At 48.8% G+C, this 26,819-nt stretch overlaps 1 protein-coding gene across 1 annotated transcript in view; it reads left to right on the forward strand.

Annotated features, from left to right (window-relative positions):
- The window catches only part of LOC147725644 (plasma kallikrein-like), a 179,631-nt gene that overhangs the window by 75,144 nt on the left and 77,668 nt on the right, over window positions 1-26,819 (forward strand). The window contains exon 5 of the mRNA XM_086964474.1: window positions 9,225-9,384. Within this exon, the coding sequence (XP_086820600.1) occupies window positions 9,225-9,384 (160 nt within the window). The remainder of the gene's footprint in view (window positions 1-9,224; window positions 9,385-26,819) is intronic.

A 26,819-nucleotide genomic window follows, 5' to 3' on the forward strand; every position in this document is an offset into this window, starting at 1 on the left:
GGGAACCTCAACAATGACACGAGGACTTTGCAATGCAACCTAGCTGCATTCTGAGACCGACACATTGCGTTGGCTGTGCGGAGCAGTGAATCTGTGACCCAGATCCCTGCAACACTCCACCACCAGGATTTAATGTCCTCTGTTCAGCAGACCTAACCGGGTCCCTGCAGTTGGCCCGTGCTCTATTGCAGTCATCCTGAACTTGGCATTACCATATAACCCCAAAAGTGCTTGGAGCTTTTTTGCGCTATTTTTGCGCCATTTCTCACTATAAACATTAAGATTCAATATCTCCAGTTTTAGCAATTGGATTTTGTGTTATTTTGGTCTGGTTTTACTTATTAACATCTACACCATTTTTCTAAATTTGTTGTAGGCTCCTTCTGTGGTGACCCACTTGTGGGACTGCCCCGCGCCGCACGGCCACCAGCTGCTGCGTGTGCCCCTTGCCTGCCCTCTGCCTCGCTGCTGCCTCGTTTGCCGGCTGCCGCCGCTGCGGGTGTTTTTGCCCTTGTTTTGACGTTATTTTGTGCCTGCTTGGTTTAACTCTCTTTTTTCCCCTGTTTTAGCGTTTATTTGTGCCTGTTTTATTGTATTTTCATTTCCCCCGTGTTTGCTCTCCTTCCTTGTTGTCCGCCTACCTCGCCGCCCTCCGCCCTCCCTTCCCGCCACCACCGCTTGTCCCCGCCCCTTTTTTGTCTTCTGTAACCCTCCCCGCTCCCGCCTCCCAGCTGCTCCGCCGACCCGCGCACTTGGCCTTAAATGGCGACCGTGCGACGCAGGTGAGTGTGACCCACTTGTGGGACACCCCCGCGCCGCAGGGCCACCAGCTGCTGCGTGTGCCCCTTGCCTGCCCTCTGCCTCGCTGCTGCCTCGTTTGCCGGCTGCCGCCGCTGCGGGTGTTTTTGCCCTTGTTTTGACGTTATTTTGTGCCTGCTTGGTTTAACTCTCTTTTTTCCCCTGTTTTAGCGTTTATTTGTGCCTGTTTTATTGTATTTTCATTTCCCCCGTGTTTGCTCTCCTTCCTTGTTGTCCGCCTACCTCGCCGCCCTCCGCCCTCCCTTCCCGCCACCGCCGCTTGTCCCCGCCCCTTTTTTGTCTTCTGTAACCCTCCCCGCTCCCGCCTCCCAGCTGCTCCGCCCACCCGCGCACTTGGCCTTAAATGGCGACCGTGCGACGCAGGTGAGTGTGACCCACTTGTGGGACACCCCCGTGCCGCAGGGCCACCAGCTGCTGCGTGTGCCCCTTGCCTGCACTCTGCCTCGCTGCTGCCTCGTTTGCCGGCTGCCGCCGCTGCGGGTGTTTTTGCCCTTGTTTTGACGTTATTTTGTGCCTGCTTGGTTTAACTCTCTTTTTTCCCCTGTTTTAGCGTTTATTTGTGCCTGTTTTATTGTATTTTCATTTCCCCCGTGTTTGCTCTCCTTCCTTGTTGTCCGCCTACCTCGCCGCCCTCCGCCCTCCCTTCCCGCCACCGCCGCTTGTCCCCGCCCCTTTTTTGTCTTCTGTAACCCTCCCCGCTCCCGCCTCCCAGCTGCTCCGCCCACCCGCGCACTTGGCCTTAAATGGCGACCGTGCGACGCAGGTGAGTGTGACCCACTTGTGGGACACCCCCGCGCCGCACGGCCACCAGCTGCTGCGTGTGCCCCTTGCCTGCACTCTGCCTCGCTGCTGCCTCGTTTGCCGGCTGCCGCCGCTGCGGGTGTTTTTGCCCTTGTTTTGACGTTATTTTGTGCCTGCTTGGTTTAACTCTCTTTTTTCCCCTGTTTTAGCGTTTATTTGTGCCTGTTTTATTGTATTTTCATTTCCCCCGTGTTTGCTCTCCTTCCTTGTTGTCCGCCTACCTCGCCGCCCTCCGCCCTCCCTTCCCGCCACCGCCGCTTGTCCCCGCCCCTTTTTTGTCTTCTGTAACCCTCCCCGCTCCCGCCTCCCAGCTGCTCCGCCCACCCGCGCACTTGGCCTTAAATGGCGACCGTGCGACGCAGGTGAGTGTGACCCACTTGTGGGACACCCCCGCGCCGCACGGCCACCAGCTGCTGCGTGTGCCCCTTGCCTGCCCTCTGCCTCGCTGCTGCCTCATTTGCCGGCTGCCGCCGCTGCGGGTGTTTTTGCCCTTGTTTTGACGTTATTTTGTGCCTGCTTGGTTTAACTCTCTTTTTTCCCCTGTTTTAGCGTTTATTTGTGCCTGTTTTATTGTATTTTCATTTCCCCCGTGTTTGCTCTCCTTCCTTGTTGTCCGCCTACCTCGCCGCCCTCCGCCCTCCCTTCCCGCCACCGCCGCTTGTCCCCGCCCCTTTTTTGTCTTCTGTAACCCTCCCCGCTCCCGCCTCCCAGCTGCTCCGCCCACCCGCGCACTTGGCCTTAAATGGCGACCGTGCGACGCAGGTGAGTGTGACCCACTTGTGGGACACCCCCGCGCCGCACGGCCACCAGCTGCTGCGTGTGCCCCTTGCCTGCCCTCTGCCTCGCTGCTGCCTCGTTTGCCGGCTGCCGCCGCTGCGGGTGTTTTTGCCCTTGTTTTGACGTTATTTTGTGCCTGCTTGGTTTAACTCTCTTTTTTCCCCTGTTTTGGCGTTTATTTGTGCCTGTTTTATTGTATTTTCATTTCCCCCGTGTTTGCTCTCCTTCCTTGTTGTCCGCCTACCTCGCCGCCCTCCGCCCTCCCTTCCCGCCACCGCCGCTTGTCCCGCCCCTTTTTTGTCTTCTGTAACCCTCCCCGCTCCCGCCTCCCAGCTGCTCCGCCCACCCGCGCACTTGGCCTTAAATGGCGACCGTGCGACGCAGGTGAGTGTGACCCACTTGTGGGACACCCCCGCGCCGCACGGCCACCAGCTGCTGCGTGTGCCCCTTGCCTGCCCTCTGCCTCGCTGCTGCCTCGTTTGCCGGCTGCCGCCGCTGCGGGTGTTTTTGCCCTTGTTTTGACGTTATTTTGTGCCTGCTTGGTTTAACTCTCTTTTTTCCCCTGTTTTAGCGTTTATTTGTGCCTGTTTTATTGTATTTTCATTTCCCCCGTGTTTGCTCTCCTTCCTTGTTGTCCGCCTACCTCGCCGCCCTCCGCCCTCCCTTCCCGCCACCACCGCTTGTCCCCGCCCCTTTTTTGTCTTCTGTAACCCTCCCCGCTCCCGCCTCCCAGCTGCTCCGCCGACCCGCGCACTTGGCCTTAAATGGCGACCGTGCGACGCAGGTGAGTGTGACCCACTTGTGGGACACCCCCGCGCCGCAGGGCCACCAGCTGCTGCGTGTGCCCCTTGCCTGCCCTCTGCCTCGCTGCTGCCTCGTTTGCCGGCTGCCGCCGCTGCGGGTGTTTTTGCCCTTGTTTTGACGTTATTTTGTGCCTGCTTGGTTTAACTCTCTTTTTTCCCCTGTTTTAGCGTTTATTTGTGCCTGTTTTATTGTATTTTCATTTCCCCCGTGTTTGCTCTCCTTCCTTGTTGTCCGCCTACCTCGCCGCCCTCCGCCCTCCCTTCCCGCCACCGCCGCTTGTCCCCGCCCCTTTTTTGTCTTCTGTAACCCTCCCCGCTCCCGCCTCCCAGCTGCTCCGCCCACCCGCGCACTTGGCCTTAAATGGCGACCGTGCGACGCAGGTGAGTGTGACCCACTTGTGGGACACCCCCGTGCCGCAGGGCCACCAGCTGCTGCGTGTGCCCCTTGCCTGCACTCTGCCTCGCTGCTGCCTCGTTTGCCGGCTGCCGCCACTGCGGGTGTTTTTGCCCTTGTTTTGACGTTATTTTGTGCCTGCTTGGTTTAACTCTCTTTTTTCCCCTGTTTTAGCGTTTATTTGTGCCTGTTTTATTGTATTTTCATTTCCCCCGTGTTTGCTCTCCTTCCTTGTTGTCCGCCTACCTCGCCGCCCTCCGCCCTCCCTTCCCGCCACCGCCGCTTGTCCCCGCCCCTTTTTTGTCTTCTGTAACCCTCCCCGCTCCCGCCTCCCAGCTGCTCCGCCCACCCGCGCACTTGGCCTTAAATGGCGACCGTGCGACGCAGGTGAGTGTGACCCACTTGTGGGACACCCCCGCGCCGCACGGCCACCAGCTGCTGCGTGTGCCCCTTGCCTGCACTCTGCCTCGCTGCTGCCTCGTTTGCCGGCTGCCGCCGCTGCGGGTGTTTTTGCCCTTGTTTTGACGTTATTTTGTGCCTGCTTGGTTTAACTCTCTTTTTTCCCCTGTTTTAGCGTTTATTTGTGCCTGTTTTATTGTATTTTCATTTCCCCCGTGTTTGCTCTCCTTCCTTGTTGTCCGCCTACCTCGCCGCCCTCCGCCCTCCCTTCCCGCCACCGCCGCTTGTCCCCGCCCCTTTTTTGTCTTCTGTAACCCTCCCCGCTCCCGCCTCCCAGCTGCTCCGCCCACCCGCGCACTTGGCCTTAAATGGCGACCGTGCGACGCAGGTGAGTGTGACCCACTTGTGGGACACCCCCGCGCCGCACGGCCACCAGCTGCTGCGTGTGCCCCTTGCCTGCCCTCTGCCTCGCTGCTGCCTCATTTGCCGGCTGCCGCCGCTGCGGGTGTTTTTGCCCTTGTTTTGACGTTATTTTGTGCCTGCTTGGTTTAACTCTCTTTTTTCCCCTGTTTTAGCGTTTATTTGTGCCTGTTTTATTGTATTTTCATTTCCCCCGTGTTTGCTCTCCTTCCTTGTTGTCCGCCTACCTCGCCGCCCTCCGCCCTCCCTTCCCGCCACCGCCGCTTGTCCCCGCCCCTTTTTTGTCTTCTGTAACCCTCCCCGCTCCCGCCTCCCAGCTGCTCCGCCCACCCGCGCACTTGGCCTTAAATGGCGACCGTGCGACGCAGGTGAGTGTGACCCACTTGTGGGACACCCCCGCGCCGCACGGCCACCAGCTGCTGCGTGTGCCCCTTGCCTGCCCTCTGCCTCGCTGCTGCCTCGTTTGCCGGCTGCCGCCGCTGCGGGTGTTTTTGCCCTTGTTTTGACGTTATTTTGTGCCTGCTTGGTTTAACTCTCTTTTTTCCCCTGTTTTGGCGTTTATTTGTGCCTGTTTTATTGTATTTTCATTTCCCCCGTGTTTGCTCTCCTTCCTTGTTGTCCGCCTACCTCGCCGCCCTCCGCCCTCCCTTCCCGCCACCGCCGCTTGTCCCGCCCCTTTTTTGTCTTCTGTAACCCTCCCCGCTCCCGCCTCCCAGCTGCTCCGCCCACCCGCGCACTTGGCCTTAAATGGCGACCGTGCGACGCAGGTGAGTGTGACCCACTTGTGGGACACCCCCGCGCCGCACGGCCACCAGCTGCTGCGTGTGCCCCTTGCCTGCCCTCTGCCTCGCTGCTGCCTCGTTTGCCGGCTGCCGCCGCTGCGGGTGTTTTTGCCCTTGTTTTGACGTTATTTTGTGCCTGCTTGGTTTAACTCTCTTTTTTCCCCTGTTTTGGCGTTTATTTGTGCCTGTTTTATTGTATTTTCATTTCCCCCGTGTTTGCTCTCCTTCCTTGTTGTCCGCCTACCTCGCCGCCCTCCGCCCTCCCTTCCCGCCACCGCCGCTTGTCCCCGCCCCTTTTTTGTCTTCTGTAACCCTCCCCGCTCCCGCCTCCCAGCTGCTCCGCCCACCCGCGCACTTCGCCTTAAATGGCGACCGTGCGAACGCGCAGCGGTCACGGGCAGCGGGCGCGCCGATTGTGCGCCGAAGGCGCGCCAAAGGTAAGCCCGTCTGCGCCCGTCCGCGACCGGATCGCGACCAGCGCCAGGACCCCTGGACCTCGAAGACCTCGACCTACCCGCCTGACGTACTCAGCCGCCACCCTCATCGCTCTCAACACCGGCCGACTCCCAGAATGCCACCAAGCCACTCCAAGACGCACCCACGGACCTTTCAGCTGCCACACCTGCAAGTTCTCCTGCATCCGGACCAGCCCCGCACCAGCACCCGCCAAGTCGAACACCAGCAGCACCCACCTCAAGTGCATCCTGCTCAACACCCGCTCCGTCCACAGACACGCCATCGAACTCTGGAACCTCCTAGACGCCACAGCCCCTGACGTTGCCTTCCTCACGGAGACCTGGATGAACGCCTCTTCAGCTCCCGACATCGCCATCGCTATCCCAGAGGACTACAAGATCGTCCGGAGGGACCGAAACGCCAACCAGATGGGAGGAGGCATCGCCATCATCCACAGGAACACCATCCGTCTCACGACCAGCACCGACAACACCCTGACCAGCGCCGAACACCTGCATTTCCAGATCCACACCAACCCGAACACCACCCTCAGAGGCACCCTGATCTACCGAACCCCTGGACCACGCACGCAATTCAGCGAGGACATCGCCGACTTCATCAGCCCGCATGCCCTCCCCTCCGCTGACTACATCCTCCTGGGAGACCTCAACTTCCATCTGGAGAACAACAACGACCACAACACCAGCACCCTGCTCGACAACCTCGCCAACCTGGGACTCAAGCAACTGGTGTCCACCCCCACCCACCTCGCCGGACACACACTCGACGCCGTCGTCTCATCCAGCACAGACATCGACTTCAGCCACGCCACAGAGCTTCAATGGACGGACCACAGCTTCGTCCACTTCACCTTCAAGAGAACGACGACCCACCATCACCAGCAACAGACCGCCCGCAGAAGCTGGAACAAGATCACAGCAGACCAGCTCGCCACCTCCCTGAGCCAGCACCCTCCTGCCAGCTCAGCGAACCCCAGCCAGGCCGCCGACAACCTCACGAAGTGGATCAGCAACTGCGCGGACGAACTCGCCCCGCTGAGGACCCCGCCTAGCAGACCCGGCAGCAAGAAGGCCCCATGGTTCACCGACGAACTCAAGAGCTCCAAGAAGAACTGCCGAGCCCTCGAGAAAGTCTGGAAAAGGGAACCGACACCGGACAACAGGACCTCCTACAAACTTGCCACCCGGAAACACCACCAGCTGATCCGCGCCGCCAAGAAAACAGCATTCAAGGACCGGTTGGACAACAACGCACACAACTGCAAGGAACTCTTCAACATCGTGAAAGAGCTTTCCAACCCCAGCGTAGGAAACAACGACATCACCCCATCTCAAGACCTCTGCAACTCCCTCGCCTCATACTTCCACAACAAGATCACGGACATACACAGCAGCTTCAACAACCAACCAACGCTCACCATGACCGACCAACCACCCCCCCCCACCACCACCCTCCACGCCTGGACCCCGATCAGCACCAAAGACACCATCCGCACGATGAACTCCATCCACTCCGGATCACCGACCGACCCCTGCCCTCACCACGTCTTCAACAGGGCCGACGCTGTCATCGCACCCCACCTGCGAGACATCATCAACACCTCCTTCGACACCGCCATCTTCCCTGAGAGCTGGAAACACGCCAAACTCAGCGCTCTACTCAAGAAACCAACAGCGGACCCCACCGACCTCAAGAATTACCGCCCCATCTCGCTTCTCCCGTTTCCAGCCAAAGTCATCGAGAAGACCGTCAACAACCAGATGGCCGCCTTCCTCGAGACAAACGGATCCCTCGACCCCTCACAGTCCGGCTTCCGAGCCAAACACAGCACCGAGACCGCCCTCATCGCCGCCACCGATGACATCCGAGCCCTGATGGACAATGGAGAAACAGCGGCCCTCATCCTCCTAGACCTCTCCGCGGCATTCGACACGGTCTGCCACCGCACCCTAGTACGGCGCCTCAGCAACATCGGAATCCAGGACAAGGCGCTGGAATGGATAATCTCCTTCCTCGACGGAAGAACACAGAGAGTCCGCCTACCACTGTACAAGTCAGAGGCCTCCGAAGTCATCTGCAGCGTCCCCCAAGGATCATCCCTGAGCCCCACCCTCTTCAACGTCTACATGAGCCCCCTCGCGGCCATCGTACGCAAACACAACCTCAGCATAATCTCCTACGCCGACGACACCCAGCTGATCCTCTCCCTGACCAACGACCCCGCCGCCGCCAGATCCAACCTGCACGAAGGGATGAAAGAGGTAGCCGAGTGGATGACGACCAGCCGCCTGAAACTGAACTCCGACAAGACGGAGGTCCTCATCCTGGGCTCCTCACCCTCCGCCTGGGACGACTCCTGGTGGCCTCCCGCCCTGGGCACCGCACCCAAACCGACAGACCATGCACGAAACCTGGGCTTCATCCTGGACTCCTCCCTCTCCATGACCAGGCAAGTCAACAACGTCTCCTCGGCGTGCTTCAACATCCTACGCATGCTACGGAAGATCTTCTGGTGGATCCCCACAGAGACCAGGAAGACCGTCACCCAGGCCCTCGTCACCAGCCGACTGGACTACGGGAACGCCCTCTACGCCGGTACCACCGCCAAGCTCCAGAAGAGACTCCAGCGGATCCAAAACGCCTCAGCCAGACTCATCCTCGACATCCCACGATCCAGCCACATCTCCGGACATCTGAGAGACCTTCACTGGCTCCCCGTCAACAAGAGAATCACCTTCCGCCTCCTCACCCACGCACACAAAGCCCTACACGACCAAGGCCCGAGCTACCTCAACAGCCGAGTCAACTTCTACGCTCCCAAACGCCACCTCCGATCAGCCAACCACGCCCTCGCCGCCGTCCCCCGCATCCGAAGAGCGACTACAGGAGGAAGGTCCTTCTCCTACCTGGCCGCCAAGACCTGGAACTCCCTCCCGTCCGACCTGCGCCTGACCCAAGACCACCTCTCCTTCAGGAAGAAGCTGAAGACCTGGCTGTTCGAGCAGTAGCGGCACCCCCCGACGCCTTGAGACCCTACGGGTATGTAGCGCGCTTTATAAGTGTCACTGATTGATTGATTGATTGAGTGTTCACTGTTTTGCTGTTTGAAGTGTTGCACAGTTTACACATTGCCTCTAAGTTTAGCCTAACTGTTCTGTGCCAAGATGCAGAGGAGGTGAGTGCAGGTTAATTTGACGTTTGCTTGTGCCTTACCCTGACAAGGATTGTGGTTGCTGCTTAACCAGGAATCACACCCCAGCCAACCATCAACCCAATTTCTTACTCTAGTTTTTTTCTTATCCATTTCATCAGATGAGTTTACATGTTTTACATAATGATTTGGTTGTTCATCTCTGTACCTTATTTCCATAGAACTTTGCACGTTTTTTAAAGTAATCGTATGCATGTGCCCTGGTCCCAATGTTTAAGCGTGGTAAAAAAAAATGTTTAATACAGTGATTTCCCCGCAGCCCTCAACCGCTTTTCTTTCATTGCCTCCATTATATTGCTGAAGTGTCCCCTGATGTTTCATCTACCTGTGATCTTTCACAGCCTGCAACACATACACGTACAGTAACACGGAGTTTCCTGGATATGGCGAGCGCACTCTTCCCACAGCGACCTTCGAGTTGTGCAGGGAGGCGTGTACCCGGGACCCCTCCTGCCAGTTTTTCTCCTATGCCACCACTGCCTACGCTGATGCCTCCAAACAGTGAGTACATTTTCCATCCTGACTGTTCCTATTCAGTAAATAATATATTGATCTTTTTTTCAGAGAGAGCATGATGTGTTAATGTCCTCTCTTAGAAAGAGTACCATGTCAAGAGGATACTTAGAAATACAAGTCAGCTACATTGATGCATTTCTTGAGAGAAGTGCTCCCATCAATCAAGTGTCTTGTAAAGCGCGACTACTCACCCGTAAGGCTCACAAAGTGCCGGAGTGTTGGTGCGAAGTGGAAAAGAGGTCTGTTGTCACAAAGTTGCTGCGAACTGTCTTTCGTAAACACAGCACCTGAAATACGGCTACAAGGAGGGATGGCCTTGCAACTTCCATCGTGTAGGAACGAGGGAGAAAAAGAGTAGTTATGTTATGGTATGTTATGTTTACACATTTTGTAGAGCGCACTGTACCAGAAGGTGTCTAAGCGCTTTGGGAGGCAGTACATAGCAGCCTGGAATAGTGCAGAGAATGACTAAGGGGTCTGATAAGAAAAAAGCCACGTTTTCAGCTGTTTTCTAAAAACAGTACAGGAGTCAAGTCCGGAGATGTGTAAAGATTAGTAAAAAGTATTGTTTACTGTCTTGTGTAGCAAGATAGCAGCCAGGCATGAACTGACCCCTCCTTACTCCACTGAGCACTGGGTATAAGTAAAGTATAAAGGTACACCAGTGTTGGAGCAGAGTCACAAACATGGACCGGTTGCAGGAGAGATGCTGAGATATAGAGCTCCGACTTTACACTTGAAGACCCAATAAGGCACACAGAAAGGCTTTACATGACTTGACGTGTTCCTACTTACCAGCTATACCCTAGGTAGGGTTATAACTAGTGATTATGAATGGGTAATGAAATGTGACTGGATTCTCCAGCCTTTGCTCTAATGTGTGCAGCCCAGGTTGTTTATAATATTTGGAATCCTCCTAATGCGCGTGGTTTGTGTAGAATAAATAACCATATTGGGAAAAATCCCAATTATTGTGTGTGCCCAATTTCTTTGATTCTGACAGGTTCCGAGTGACACCTGTGGATGAGAGAGCCTTTCACAGGTTCTGCTGAGTTTTACCTTGCCTGTGTATATGAGCATAACTCAGTAAGGAGACAGAGACATTATTAGAATGTAAACCACTAATAACAGTATTGCCTGCCCGAATCAAACAGATGGAATTCCATTATTCCATTTCAAACAAGTCAGAGTAGGTATTTAGAAGAATACATTATGCTAGAATGTTTGCAAGGTCTTGTGAAATCTCAAACAACCCAGTTTTCAATAAATAAAAATGCTCAGTAATTAACATAAACATTCAAATAAGGTATGATTACATGTAAATGTCATTGGCATGAACTAAAATTTACAGGATTTTTAGTGCCACAGACATAACAAGCATTGGCAAAGACAATAGGTCTTGGCAATCCGAGAGCTATTGGCGTGGTCAATGCTAATGTCTTTTAGCCATGTTGAATATCGGCACATCTGTTCCGCATGGCTGAAAGTGAAGTAAAAAAGAATGAAGCCTCAGCTTGTAGATGTGTAGAATGGCTGTTGGTTTGAGTGTGTGAATTAATCGGCTGCGTGAATGTGTTTTAATTCCAAAATCGGAATAACAAAGAAAAAGATACTGCCTATTTTAAAATGCATTTCAGAGTTTTCTGCAAGAAACCACTTTGTTTTGGACAGAAAAAATGATAAGCCCAAATTCACAGGATGTTGAGCCTGCCGCCAGGACTCAAACCTGCTTCCCCAGCTTCAAAGTCGGCTGATCAAGCAGTTACGCCACACCCTCCCCTGCTTAGAAATGGAATCATAGGGGAACAGTGAAAAGGAAAGCTTTTAACAAATTAGAATGCAAGCTTTTCCACTGCACACACTTATAGCAAATCACATCAATAAAGCTGTTGTTTTGTAATCCTTGATCATAAATCAGATTTAAGGAGCGTGCATTGAAATCTGACACGTGTTGCGCAGCGCCATCATGCTCCCTTCACATGTGCAGCTGATATCAAGGAGGGCGAGCAAGTCAAGGGGGCAGTGACGAGCACACCGGATATGAACAAAGCAGTATACCAGTGGTACACTGGATCTTACATAAAACATGCAAGCCAAGGAAGCAGTAAAGCACACCATACAGTTGGTCAAGATGTGGGGGGGAGAGGGGAGGAGGGTGGGGGCGGGAAGGAGGGGATGAGCTGGTAAAAGCACAAGCACTGTGTAGAGTGCTGAAAAAACAGAGAAAAAGTAGGGCCTAAAATAGTCCGAAAAATGGGAGTGAGAGAGCGCAATTTGAATAAAACGTATATCCTAGCCATATTTAGAAGTATATAGTATAAACGTAGGAATGAAATGTATATCGTAACGTAAAGTTGACGCCTGTAGCATAAAGTTAACAGATGTGACAACGTAATATAGGAAATGTAACGGTATTTACTCTTGAACATGCATTAGATTTAAAAGGCCGTATACATAATGGGCTAATGTAGAAATGTGTAGAAATGCTTACAAAATGTAGAACGTGCAAAGTAGAATTCATGTACGTGTGTAACTTTAAATGGAGAAACGGCGAGAAATGTAACATGGAGAAATGTGCAGAGAACATATATATCGATGTAACAAATGAGAATATAAAAGTTATACTCTACGTAGTTTGTATTCTATGTAAATGTATTCAAGTTTAATCAAGACTTTGCTAAATGCGATTATATATAAATGTGTGTTAAAGGTTATACTGTGTAGAAGAAGTTTGTAGGAATGTTAGAAGAGTTTAGGTCATTTGTGATTATAACCTGACTGACCAAGGGTTCGCAGGAGTGTAGTCCGCTGTATGTAATTTAGTGGGCTCACAGGAGTCATGAATAGCTTGATGTGAACGTGAGAGCCAAGGAGTCTAGCTTTCGTTAGATTTAAGGTGAAAATGCCGGACGAAGTTTATTGCCTAAACGTGAGAGGAGACGCTTGGAATTTGAGTCTTGTTTTGAAAGGACCATTCACAGGACCAAGAAAGGTTATACATATAGTCGTAAAGATTAAAGTTCTGCTGAGGTGATAGACTTTTGCTCCGAAAGTGTCAAATGAAGTCACTAACAAGAAGACGAAGATGGCGTCTAAGAAGAAGGGTCAACTTAACGGACGACGCGAAGAGACGAAGCCATGGAAAGAGCCAGAAAATGACCTCATGGGGAAAGTCCGTGGTGGGCGTCGAAGGGGCGTTCCACCCACACTGTGATTGTGTATTTTAGGGACAGCACCCCGGGGAGAAGATAGCGAGAACAGCAGGAGAGAGCGAAGGCGAATAGAGCAGATGACTTGAGCAGATGCGCTGAGAGAGATCAGAGCGCAAGAGAGCAGTAGGCCGAGGACCCTTAGAGAGCGGATGGGTAGGCAGAGAGAGAGTACTGCTTCTTAAACTTAAGTTACCTTTAGAGGCTAAGAGAGTTTGAACTTCTTTGGAAGTCAAACTGCTGACACCTTTTTTAGGAAAGGAACTTGCGAAGTAGGGATGTCACTTAGTATAGAGTAGGGACAGATTTAACTTGATTATTTTTCTCTTTCTGTTGATGACGCAACAGAACCACATCATATCGATGCTTTTTAATTTGTAGATTCTCGAACTGACTTTAATTGTATTCGTTTGTAGACTGAGGTTCTTTAGGGAATATATGTTCCTTCTAGTTCCTGTATATTTGTTGAATTTGATCCTGAGAGGATTGTATTTGCAACTTTTCTGAATTTTATATTAAACCTTTTAAACTTTATCAGTTGTAAGTGGTTCTTCAGAGTGGCGTCAGTTTATGGGGTTTATCTAACCTATGCGGGGTTTGTCTTTTACTCAATGACAGAAAATAACCGATCCAAAATTGTCGAATGAGATAAGTTATCAAATTGATCATAAAAGATATTAAAATCTCATTCCCCGCAGTTGGTAGCAGAGGATGGTTTTCTTCTTGAGGAAGACAACCTAGGTCAGGTTTAGTTTACCCCAAGGTCCCTAGTCATCGACGACCAGAAGAAGAATCCCTGCCGAAGACGGTGCTGACGGTGCGTCAAGAGAAAAGCAGCAGAGTCGGTCGAGAGTGAGTATAAGGGTCATGCGTTGTAAGATTGCGGTGTTTTATGTTGTTCCTATGTTGTAATGTCAAGCGGAGTTGAATGCCTGTAGTGTGATTGAGGGAAGGTTGTGAGCGCGCGCAACCGGATGAAATCTTAAGCTCCGGGGAAGGACTTAAGTGGTTCGGGTGTATCGAACACCCAGAGTAATTTGTCTACCATTGAAAGGGGGTCATGAGGTACCATTGATCGCCCGACAGACCGATGATAGGGGGAGCGTAAGAGTGAGTGTATGAGTAACAGACGCTGGTCGTACGTTTACTGTGTGTAAGTAACCTATCAGTTGAGGTGAGCGTCTGACCATCAGAGGAAATACGTTTCGCCAGTTGAGGTAGCAATTACAGTTAGACTGTGGCCGTACAGTCAGAGAAAAGTGATCGCTTGGACGGAAGTAGTCATTTTTCGGTGTATGAATGAAACGCATGCAAGACCGCGAGACGAGTTGAGAAAGGAGGGGAACTGCTGCAGAGGGGACGAGTGACGTCAGCGTAGAGCCGCGCTGAGATTGGTCGGTTGGTGTAGAACCGCACTGGGATAGGCTGATTAGCGAGAGTCGCACAGGGATTGGTGGTTGTCATCAGGACGTAAACAAGGAAGAGAATTAATAAAAAAAAAAATCGTAGATTATTAAAAATGAAGTGTTTTAAGAGTTTAAGAGCAATCTTTAGGAGGAATAGAAGAAACTTATATGCCGGAGAAGAAGCTCCACCAGAAGGCACACCAGCTTATCATATGGCAGTAAATGTAGGCTTACACTCGATACTATGGATCTCCGAGTGGAACAGGCTAACTGAAGGGAATAAGGAACTGACGTTTCCGAGATACGGAACGTTTAAGCTAGACGTGTTGAACCAACTGAAAGCGGTAATGCTTGCAACGAGACCTCTACCGAGGCCAACACAGTTCGAAGCCCTTAGTGCATGGTTTAGAGCGGCACACGAAAAGAGCATAAAGAGGCGCCAAGAAAGAGTGAGACGATCAGTAAAGGCAGTACAGGATGCCAAATGGGATGAGGAAGCTAAGAAGTGGAGAGTGCAAAAGATAGAAGCGGACAAACTGTTTACAATGATAGAAGCCACGGGAGAAAAGAAACCTCTAGAGGAAGATGAGGAAAGCGAGACGGAGGAGGATCTGATAGAGAGGCTATTAACAGATAGACCACCTCCGTACAACAGCGAAACCGCAAGTCCCATACTACAGCAAGGGGACGGAGCTAGGTGGGGGGAATATAAATCGATCCCAGTAACAGAGTGGGATTCCACCAAGAGTGAGGAAATACCCCAATCTAGTTCCGAACAGAGAGTAGTGGGAAGATTCGTGGTCCAGAAGGTGCCAGAAACGCAACATGCAAGGTCGTACCAAATGCCAGACGCTTTACAGGTACCTGTTACCATAGGCCCTATTGTGTCAATCTACAACCCAGAAGGGGTCCAGCAGGAGGAACAGGCACGATGGGACAGGGAAAGGGCAGAGATGGAGAATAGGAATAACATGATGAATCCTCAGAGGCAGATATTAGCACCGATGAGTCGGAGTACCCCATTAGATTCTGCGACGGGTCCCAGGATAGAACAAGGGGGTCAAAGAGGGCCAATGGACTTAAGGGGACCAAAACCGAAATCCTATAAGGAATTAAGGGAATACCTGAAAGAATGGGATACTGCCGAAGAGGCTCGGAATAAAAGTTTAGAAACAGGAGCAGAGTGGAGGGACCAGGATAACAGGATTCTCTCTCATTGTGGAGCTGGCGAAAGCAGCCCGGAGTGGGAGAGAGGGAGTCAAGAAAGCAGAGGTGATACTTGCCCTACTATCAGCGGCAATAGGCAAATGTGCGACGACAGGAGTGCAGGGTGTGGCGAAGTGCCTCGCGTCACCTTTAGTGAGGGCGAACGAAGGACGCAGGAGTACCGAAATACTTTCAGATGCACTCACCATACCCCAGATGAGAATGTGCGACATTGGAATCACGGGAACATGGAGAGTCGCGAAGGGTCTCGCCATGCATCCGGTGATCATGGGCGAAGTCATGAAAATATAGGGAGTCGCGAAACGTCTCGCCATACTTCTGGTGATCAGGAACGAGATCGCGGGAGCATGGAGGGCCATGAAGGACCTTATCGTTTATTGAGCGACACCAGACAGCAAGCGAGTTACAGTGGTTTAGAACAGAACGGTGGATCCTATCTCGTATCTGGAGAAACCGAGCCGAAAAGACGGAATGTAGGGATGGGGGATGGAGCATTGTTCCACCACACCCCACGGGAAGATGGAAAGGCTTGGGATCTAGAGAGGTGGGAACAAAGAGATGGAAGAAAAACTCCTCATAACTCACCTGTGCTTAGGCGTAGGGCACATAGTGGAGGTGAGAGGGGCGTGAGCGATCAACCTAGGACTGACATACTGAGAGCTGAAATAAAAGCAAGACGGATTGACGTAATGAGTTTAAAATCAGACTTAGATGAAATAATTGACGGCACAGTGGCAATCAAGAGGTTAGAGCTGTACGCACCAGACGAGATACTGTTTTTATCTAAAGATGTTACTCGGAAAGCGAGAGCAGCTCATGAGAAGTTATCTGAATTGGCAGAAAGGTATATGATAGACATATCACGGACTAAAGCTTTGCAGGCCAACCATAGGCTGAATTGCACGGATCGAGATCTAGATGAGCGTAGAACGATTGGGCTGAGAGTACACATAAGAGAATTAGTGATGTGTATTGGGATATGGAGAGATCTGGATAGATGGGAGGAAAGATGGTCCAAGAAGGGATCTGTCAGAAGGAGTGCACTTGTGAAGTCCCAGGATACAGACCTAATGCGAATGGAAGCTTTCCCTTTGCGAGAAATCGCGAACGGAAACTACGTTCATGTGCCCTGGAGTAGGGGGGATTTAGCGGCATTCACTAATTCCTTCCCAAAGCTTAGAGAGAATCCCGTAGAGTGGTACAAGCAGGTAGAGAGATTCGTGAAGATCTCTAAGGTACTGTGGATCGATTTGAACACATTGTTCGACATCGTAGTACCCGGAGATTTGTGGACGGCATGCAAGCTTCATGTTGAATGGCCCGCTTGCGAGCCTCCGAGAGATACCCGGACAAATGGTCCATCAGATAGAGTCATGGAAAAATACGAGAGAGTAATAACATGGCTAAAAGAGAAAGTGCCGGTGCAAGACATAGACTGGGTTAAGATAGATCGAACAACTCAGGAGCCTAAAGAGACAGTTCACGAGTTCTATGAGAGATTACTGAAAGCATTCAAACAGTACAGTGGGTTAGATGTAATGGATCCTAAAGACATAGGACAGTTTGTGTCAAGTTTGTTCTAGGATTGAGACCAGACATAAGCCTAATGATTCAACAGCATTTGATCTGTTGGCAGAACAAACCTTTAGATGAGATTCTGAGGTATGCAAGGTACTGTAGTGACGAAATAGATTCGAAGGCAATGAAACTCAAGGAAAAGCTAATGTTGGTACAGATGCAAGCAGCTGGAAAGGGTGGACAGCGGCAACAGGGAACAGGAACGCAAGCAAAGAAACAGAATAATCAGAGCAGAGATGAGGAGGAAAGACCGAGACCGAGAATGGATATTGCGACACTGAAAAAGACAACAAGGTGCCATCAGTGTAACGAGGTGGGACATTGGAGACGCGAGTGTCCTTACAATGTTGAGACAGGGGAATTAGAACAAGAGGAGGAAGAGGTACAGAACAACGTGGTTAAGGGAGCAACAGTCCCGAAGGGAAAGTTTATCAAAGGGGGACTCAGACTCCTCGAGCCCCGTTTCCTCAACCGCCTCGCATTACAAATGGAGGGAAAACCTATAGACAAATGCCATTGTTCGTAGGAGGAGAAGAATGCTACTACGTTGATCCTCTTACAGGGCAACGAGTGAATAGGGAAGAAGACTGTACTCTAGGAGCAGCCCTGGAAGTAGATCAGAGAGGACCATACGTAGAGGCTGAAGTGGCTGGATGTCCTACAACCTTTTTAGTGGATACGGGGGCCACTCGATCCACGTTGAGATCAGCGGTAGTCCCAGGTCTGCCAATATCGGGAGAAACGATTCAGGTGGTAGGAGTCGCAAACAAGAGGATGACGAATCCTCTGACCGAACCAGTGTCAGTAAAGATAGGGAATTACAGTGACGAACATCAGTTCGTGATCTGTGATTCTAGCCCTGTGTGTTTGCTAGGAAGAGATCTGTTGTGTAAACTGAACTGCACAATACATTGCACACCTGAAGGAGTAGAAGTGCAGACCAACGATGAGGATGCCGATTTTAAAGTTGTAAACTCGCAGGAGTGCGTGGAACTATATCCTACCTTAACAGTGGAGGAGCTTCCACAGGATTTGAGGGAGAAAGTGTCAGCTGAGGTGTGGGATTTTACCGGTGAAGAAATAGGGTTGATCAAAGGAGTAGAACCAGTAAAGATCCTGGTAAGACTCAATGCTGAGTATCCAAGAACACCACAATATAAGTTGACACCGGAGACGATTGCAGGAATAAAGCCTGTGATTGAATCCATGATTAAACAGGGAATACTGAAGGAGATCGTGGGTAGTCCATGTAACTCCCCGATTATGGGTTTGCAGAAGCCTAGTGGAAAATACAGAATAGTGCAGGATCTTCGAAAGATTAATAATATTGTTGTCTCATGTTGTCCAGTGGTACCGAATCCATCAGTGATATTATTTCAGATACCGTTCCAAGCTGAATGGTTCACCGTGATAGATTTGTGCCAGGCTTTCTTTTCGATTCCTTTAGATGAAGAGAGCCAGTATCTTTTCGCTTTTAAGCTGGAAGATCGCGTTTTAACATGGTGTCGTATCCCTCAGGGGTATACAGAAAGCCCATCGATTTTTAACCAGCTACTGAAGAGAAATCTTGAAAGTCTAGTACTGCCCAAGAATTCGGTTCTAGTCCAGTACATAGACGACCTCCTAGTTGCGTCAGAAACTGAGGAAGCTTGCAGAGTAGACACCATAACCTTGTTAAATCACTTGGCCGAAAACGGACACAAGGTGTCTCCAAGTAAATTGCAATATTGTAAGACCGAAGTGCAATACTTGGGCCATAGGATTGAAAAAGGAAAACGGAAGGTGTCTCCAGACAGAATAGAGGCGATTATGAAAATGAACGCGCCTAAAACACAAAGAGAAGTCAGGATGTTTCTAGGCATGGTCGGTTATTGTCGACAGTGGATAGCCAACTTTTCACTGAAGGCAAAACCGTTATTACAACTGACGCACAAAGGAGTGAGTGATCCGGTACCATGGGACAAAGATTGTTTGATGGCGTTTTTGCAGCTGAGGGAGGACTTATGTCGCGCCCCGGCTTTAGGAATGCCTGATTACACAAAACCATTTTTGCTTTACTGCTGCGAAAGAGAGGGATGCGCTTTAGCAGTTTTGGCCCAGATACATGGAGATGCGCGTAGGCCAGTTGCGTATTTCTCGGCTACATTAGATCCAGTAGCCACAGCGTTGCCCGGATGTCTCAAATCCGTAGCTGCAACGGGTGTCAGCATTGAACGATCTGAAAGCGTGGTAATGGGACATCAGTTAGTGGTGTACGTGCCGCATTCTGTGGAATTGTTAATGACCAGGACGAAGACTCAGCATCTGACGAATAGCAGGCTCACACGCTACGGGCAAGTCATATTGGCTGCCGAGAATGTGACCCTAAAAAGATGCTCCGTCTTGAATCCTGCAACTTTGATGCCACTTCCAAATGAGATTGATGATGAAATTTGTACAGATCATGACTGCCTTGATGTGACTGAACTATATACCAAACCGAGACCTGATATCGTAGATGAGCCATTGACTGACCCCGATGAAATTTTCTTTGTTGATGGTTCATGCGTAAGAGACGATATCGGTCAGCTGAGAGCAGCTTATGCAGTTTGCACGATTACCAGAGTTATAGAAGCCGCCTGCCTGGAAGGAGTACACTCCGCTCAGGTAGCTGAAATTGTTGCTTTGACGCGTGCTTGTTTAGCAGGCGACAAACTTCGAGTCACCATATACACCGATAGCCAGTATGGTTTCGGGGTAGTTCATGATTACGGGCAGTTATGGTCTCAAAGAGGTTACATGACCTCCTCGGGTTCTCCCATTAGGAATGGAGAATTCGTGAGACTCTTGTTAGAGGCATTGCAAGGCCCGACAGCCATTGCAGTTGTCAAATGTGCTGCGCATACGAAAAATGTAGATTTTGTGTCACAAGGCAACCGCTATGCGGATGAAGTAGCGCGTTACTGCGCAGAACAGGGATATTCTCACACTGATGTGAAAGTGGGGGGAATCCAAGAAAGAACTGAATTGACTATGTTGTTAGATACTGTAGATACGTGGGATGAGCTAAGGAGTGTTCAGGAAAATGCACCAGATGACGAGAAAAAGAGTTGGGAAACAGCTGGCTGTACTAGAAGTGAGATGAACTTTTGGATCTCTGCCGATGGGAGAGCAGTTTTACCAAATGAACTTGTTAGTCCAATGGCAAGGAAATTGCATGGATCAGCACACATAGGTAGAGATGCTATGGTGAGAGTATTCAGACAAACGTGGTTCAATCCAAAGTTCAGGGTAGCGGCAGAAGCAGTGTGTCAGCGATGTGCAATCTGTCAGCAACTAAACGTGGGAAAGAGAACACCAGTTACATTGAGTCACATTGGGAGGTCTGGGGGGCCTTTCAATAGAATGCAGCTTGATTTTATAGAAATGCCTAAATGCAATAGACTCAGATATGTTTTAGTGATTGTCTGCATATTTTCTAGATGGGTTGAAGCTTACCCTACACGTAGATGCGATACACTTACAGTAGCGAAATTGTTACTTAGAGAATTAATACCGAGGTTTGGGGTGCCATCCTCTTTGGAATCGGACAGAGGAACTCATTTTAACAGCGAAATAGTGAAGATGCTATGTTCAGCTTTGGGTATCGATCAGAAGTTACATTGCAGCTATCGACCAGAAGCTTCAGGGATTGTTGAGCAAATCAACAGTACAATCAAGTCCAGACTTGCCAAGGTTTGTTCATCAACGTCCCTGAGTTGGCCAGACGCACTTCCAGTGGTTCTTATGAGCATACGTAGCACACCAGATAGAAAAACAGGTCTCTCTCCACATGAAGTGCTAATGGGGAGAGCTATGAGATTGCCATCGGTTCCGACTGCAGCGCTAGTGAACATCACAGACGATTTGATCTTGGACTACTGCAAGGGACTATCTGATGCCATTAATTCTGTGTCCCTCCAGGTCCAGGCTGCAGAGGTTCCATCAGCACAAGATTTGTGCCATGACCTGAGTCCGGGGGACTGGGTTTTGGTGAAAAAACACGTCAGGAAGAACTGCTTAGACGTGCGCTGGAGAGGACCGTTTCAAGTCATACTTGTGACGAACACTGCAGTAAAGTGTTGAGGCCTGCCAAACTGGATACATGCCTCACACACCCGAAGAGTGCCAACACCTCTAGAAGAAACAGCTCCTCTCTCGGATGAGAATCCGGCGGAAAGCGGAGAAGCCACAGAGGGGGAAAGCCAAGCTGTGGAGGTGATCGAAGAGGCTGAGACTGTGACGGAACAGGTCGACGAAGGTCAGGACACTAGTGGGACCGAAGTCGCCTCAGGGGAAGAAAGTAACTTGGACTTCGAATCAGATACTGAGCAAGCTGAGAGTGACCAAGAGACAAGTCCAAGAACAAGGAGCAGGAGGACAAGGAGTGACGAAGCTAGTTGGCCGGAGAGAAGGAGAAGGCCAAGCTTAAAGGCACAACAAGAAAGAACTCTTGTCCCGATCACTGAAGAATCGGATCAGGAAGAAGAAACTACAGACTCAGGAACTGAGAGTCCAAGAAGATCGAGAAGGGTACGTGTGCCCTGCAGAAGGTACGCCACCCCAGAGTGGACTTATCTAGCAGATGTCTTGGGGACAGAAATCTGGGAGAGTGAAGGAAGTGAAGGTAATCGATCACGATCCATTTGTGGCAGTGGAGATATGGATGTTGATGCCTGGACTCGAGACTGAGGGATTACTGACTTTCACACTTCCCATACCCCCATACTTGAGTCGGATCAAAGATTTAGTGTTAAACAGATTACAGTTTCCAACATTTGGTCATCAAATTCCAGAAGAAGAAGAAAAAATCATTCGTTTTGAATTATTGGAACTTGTTGTGAAGGCTGCAGGTACGAAAATAATTGTTGATGCATAAAGACTTTTGTATATAAGCTATAAAGAAGAAGATAACCTAGCGCCGAGTGGAAAGAAGAATAAAATTAGGGATTACATTTAGCGGACGGAGAAGGGTTAGGGTTGTCTGTTGCTGAAAGGAAAAAGACATTGTTGTGAAAAAGAGACTTTTTGTTGATAAAGAGCACTTTAAAGACTGAGAAGCAAATAAAGCAAACAAAGACTGGAAAAGAAAAACTTTTTCGCAAAGGAAGGAGCTACGCTGTTTGATAACATGGAGAACGGCAACCCAAACCGAAAAGCCAGATGCATAGTAGGTACACTTATAGCAATAGTAATTTTTCTTATAATTACAGTAGTGACAATATCGTACATAGTAGGACGTGAAAGCAATAAAGAAATAGCAGATGTTAAGCCTGTAACGACTTTGAAACCTGCTCTTGTGGGGAAGAAGGAGGAGAGCAATGTTGTACGTGAAAAAGCGTTACTGGCAGATGAAGCTCGTAGATTACACGTAGACGAGTCACAGGGAAACTTTAGGTCAAACGCATATGCCAAACTGTTGGACGAATATATCGATGCCATGGAGGCCAAAGATTGCTACGTTTGTATGCAATTGCCGGCTTCTGTAGACGAAGGCATTAGATATCATCATCTCCCACTGACTTATGGGATAACATGTAGTTTACTGCTTAGTATATTTTATGGTAGAGAAGGGTTTGAGTACTACTTTTCAAATTATGATTCGGTACTGCCTGAAGTTCCGAATTATAAACAAATGAATAAGTGGGACTATTATAAAAAGGAGGATAGACTAGCCAAATTCTTTCTTCCTTGGGATACATTAGATACATCATATGCACGCAGAAATAATCTGACTTGCAAAGTGTCAGAGGTTGAGAAAAAGTTCATAGGACAAGTAGATGAACGGTACAGAAGGCAGAAGATTCTAAAAATGTCAGGACAATGGAAAACTGATTGGACCGAAGAAGAAAAGGCACATAAAAGGAAAGGTAGCAATGGTCCAATAGCATTAGATAGAACGCAGAAGGGAAAGTTATGTTTAACTCGAAGCAAGACATATTATGAGAGTGTATTTGTAGGTGAAGTAAATTGCGAACATGCTTTTAGATTAGAGTACTACACGAAAGATTTCATGAAAGGGATGCAAGCTATTCCTAATGTATATTTTGTATGTGGAAGAAACGCCTATGTAAAACTACCTGACAATTGGTATGGTTCGTGTTACTTGGCAATTGTCTTCCCCAAAATATATCATGCAAAGGATTTAGCGATCATAGAGGGAAAGGCTTCGACGAGAACGAAAAGGGAAGTAGGAGATGCAGAAGTAGTAGGAGACATATTTGGAGCGATGTTTCCTTTGTTAGGTTTAATCCTTAACGATGTTAAGATCAGGAGACTAGCTACAGTTGTAGATAGATTGTCTGCAAGTACTGCAAGGTCATTAATGCTAGTAGAAGGCGAGATGCAATCGATTAGAGCAATGGTTCTTCAGAACAGACTTGCTTTAGATGTTCTATTAGCAAAGGAAGGCGGAGTTTGTAAGGCTTTGAAGGTTCAGGAATGTTGTACTTATATTCCTGATAATTCAAAACCACTTGAGAAGGTCATAAGCAACATTACACAGATTCATCAAGAGATCGAAGATTTGTCAAAAATAAATGTTTGGGAAAAAGTAGGTCATGGAGTAGGAAAGGTTGGGAGTTGGTTTGCTAACCTTGGTAAAAGTATTGCATGGTATATACTAAAACCTGTAATAATAGTATTAATTTGCATAATCACATTGTTGGGGTTAGTGAAATTGTATAAATGGTATAGGTCGAACCGGTTACAAAGATCTATGAGAGAACAAGAAAGGAGATTAGCTGTTTTACAAGATCAACAGTATAAGAGTTTGAGAGCACTCGAAACGATAAAAAGAGGGAATGTTGTAACTAGTTCTGTGTAAAAGTGCTATTCAAATTGCATTTAGTGATGACTCCTAAAAGTCATCAAAGGGGGGAACTGAGAGAGCGCAATTTGAATAAAACGTATATCCTAGCCATATTTAGAAGTATATAGTATAAACGTAGGAATTAAATGTATATCGTAACGTAAAGTTGACGCCTGTAGCATAAAGTTAACAGATGTGACAACGTAATATAGGAAATGTAACGGTATTTACTCTTGAACATGCATTAGATTTAAAAGGCCGTATACATAATGGGCTAATGTAGAAATGTGTAGAAATGCTTACAAAATGTCAGGTACGCTCCACAGGATCCGGATGAAGATCATACAGCCCACCTCCAAACGTCACAAACCCTCTGAGTATAAGTTAACAGAGGATTTGAGCCATTAGGCGAGGGGTAAATACAAAATAATAAACAGGGAAGGTAAGGGAAGGGTCTGCAGGGGAAGGGAATATCTGAAACGACAAAAGGCACAAATATAAGAATACTGTTCCTTTCTATGATCTGACTACTCATATATTAGACATATGTAAACTGTATACCTGTGGAGATAAAACAGGAGTTCTGGAAAGTATTTCTGTTATCCCTCTTTGGGTACTCTCGTCCTATATAATATATAAATACAGTGAGACCAGGAATCACAGACGCAACCAGAACAAATGTACCTAGTATGCTATAGCTCTCATACCTTCTACAAGAAGCAACAAGCTCTAAACAAGGGGTTCCTGGGATAGCATCCCACTATCTCATTCAACAAGGAGGACTGATGAGGACCAAAGAGGCGGCAGCACAGACAAGAGAAACGCAGAACACGGCAATGCGTGGGAAGCAAGAACCACAGCATTCCGCTCTGCCAGATCCTGTAGAATACCACACAGTCAGTTATCCACAGATATGAAATAAAGGAATCCAAAAGAAATAATGGCAGTTGTTGATAGTACTATCCACGGATAAATACTATTGGAACACAACCTTCTAGTTGAAGTAAATACTGTCCTCACGGAAACACCCAGCAGAGAATGTCACAGTGCTCCATAGCAATTTGAATCCAGAAAGGGTTCAAAGACAAAAATAATCACAAGCAGCTTGTACTGGTGACACGCAGCGAGAAACACCACCGTGCACCCCTGAAGCCTCAGTGGCCTAGACTTGCCAATAGCGACTTGTAAAGTACACCCAGTCCAGATCAACACGGTAACGTGTGGCTGGGAACCACTACGCTCCGCACAAATGGCAATCACAAATCAAAACAATAACGCGCGCAGTTCCTTCACTGCACGCGACGAGCGAGACGGCAACGCGTAGCAGCCGCCACCGCGCTCCGCTCAATGACGGGGAAAAACAGAACAGAGATCCTCTCCTACCTGCACGAGATCCTTCACGCAGGGGAATCCTCGAAGACCATACGGAACAGCGAGAGAAGGCTTCCCTCTCGCGTAGCACCAAACGCTGGAATAACACGCAACAGGAAGCGTGTCTTACTTCCTGATAAAGCCTCAGCCGAGGCTTCTGGGAAACGTAGTTTTTGAAGGCGATTGTACCAGGTTTTGTCATGCAGGCGCCAATGTAGACCCTGACACAAAATGTAGAACGTGCAAAGTAGAATTCATGTACGTGTGTAACTTTAAATGGAGAAACTGCGAGAAATGTAACATGGAGAAATGTGCAGAGAACATATATATCAATGTAACAAATGAGAATATAAAAGTTATACTCTACGTAGTTTGTATTCTATGTAAATGTATTCAAGTATAATCAAGACTTTGCTAAATGCGATTATATATAAATGTGTGTTAAAGGTTATACTGTGTAGAAGAAGTTTGTAGGAATGTTAGAAGAGTTTAGGTCATTTGTGATTATAACCTGACTGACCAAGGGTTCGCAGGAGTGTAGTCCGCTGTATGTAATTTAGTGGGCTCACAGGAGTCATGAATAGCTTGATGTGAACGTGAGAGCCAAGGAGTCTAGCTTTCGTTAGATTTAAGGTGACAATGCCGGACGAAGTTTATTGCCTAAACGTGAGAGGAGACGCTTGGAATTTGAGTCTTGTTTTGAAAGGACCATTCACAGGACCAAGAAAGGTTATACATATAGTCGTAAAGATTAAAGTTCTGCTGAGGTGATAGACTTTTGCTCCGAAAGTGTCAAATGAAGTCACTAACAAGAAGACAAAGATGGCGTCTAAGAAGAAGGGTCAACTTAACGGACGACGCGAAGAGACCAAGCCATGGAAAGAGCCAGAAAATGACCTCATGGGGAAAGTCCGTGGTGGGCGTCGAAGGGGCGTTCCACCCACACTGTGATTGTGTATTTTAGGGACAGCACCCCGGGGAGAAGATAGCGAGAACAGCAGGAGAGAGCGAAGGCGAATAGAGCAGATGACTTGAGCAGATGCGCTGAGAGAGATCAGAGCGCAAGAGAGCAGTAGGCCGAGGACCCTTAGAGAGCGGATGGGTAGGCAGAGAGAGAGTACTGCTTCTTGAACTTAAGTTACCTTTAGAGGCTAAGAGAGTTTGAACTTCTTTGGAAGTCAAACTGCTGACACCTTTTTTAGGAAAGGAACTTGCGAAGTAGGGATGTCACTTAGTATAGAGTAGGGACAGATTTAACTTGATTATTTTTCTCTTTCTGTAGATGACGCAACAGAACCACATCATATCGATGCTTTTTAATTTGTAGATTCTCGAACTGACTTTAATTGTATTCGTTTGTAGACTGAGGTTCTTTAGGGAATATATGTTCCTTCTAGTTCCTGTATATTTGTTGAATTTGATCCTGAGAGGATTGTATTTGCAACTTTTCTGAATTTTATATTAAACCTTTTAAACTTTATCAGTTGTAAGTGGTTCTTCAGAGTGGCGTCAGTTTATGGGGTTTATCTAACCTATGCGGGGTTTGTCTTTTACTCAATGACAGAAAATAACCGATCCAAAATTGTCGAATGAGATAAGTTATCAAATTGATCATAAAAGATATTAAAATCTCATTCCCCGCAGGAGCATACAAGTACTTGGTCCATGCTCTGGGGGAGGGATAAACGCAAGAAGAAGCATGACTGTGCATGTCATGGACAAATGGTGACAACGAATATGAGACAGACTATGAAGTGAGCAAATGGGAAGCCTGTGTGGAAGATTTGAAGCCCAAAGAGT

The sequence above is a fragment of the Lissotriton vulgaris genome, chromosome 3_2, assembly GCF_964263255.1.
Source record: "Lissotriton vulgaris chromosome 3_2, aLisVul1.2, whole genome shotgun sequence".
In the NCBI taxonomy this organism is placed as follows: Eukaryota; Metazoa; Chordata; class Amphibia; order Caudata; family Salamandridae; genus Lissotriton; species Lissotriton vulgaris.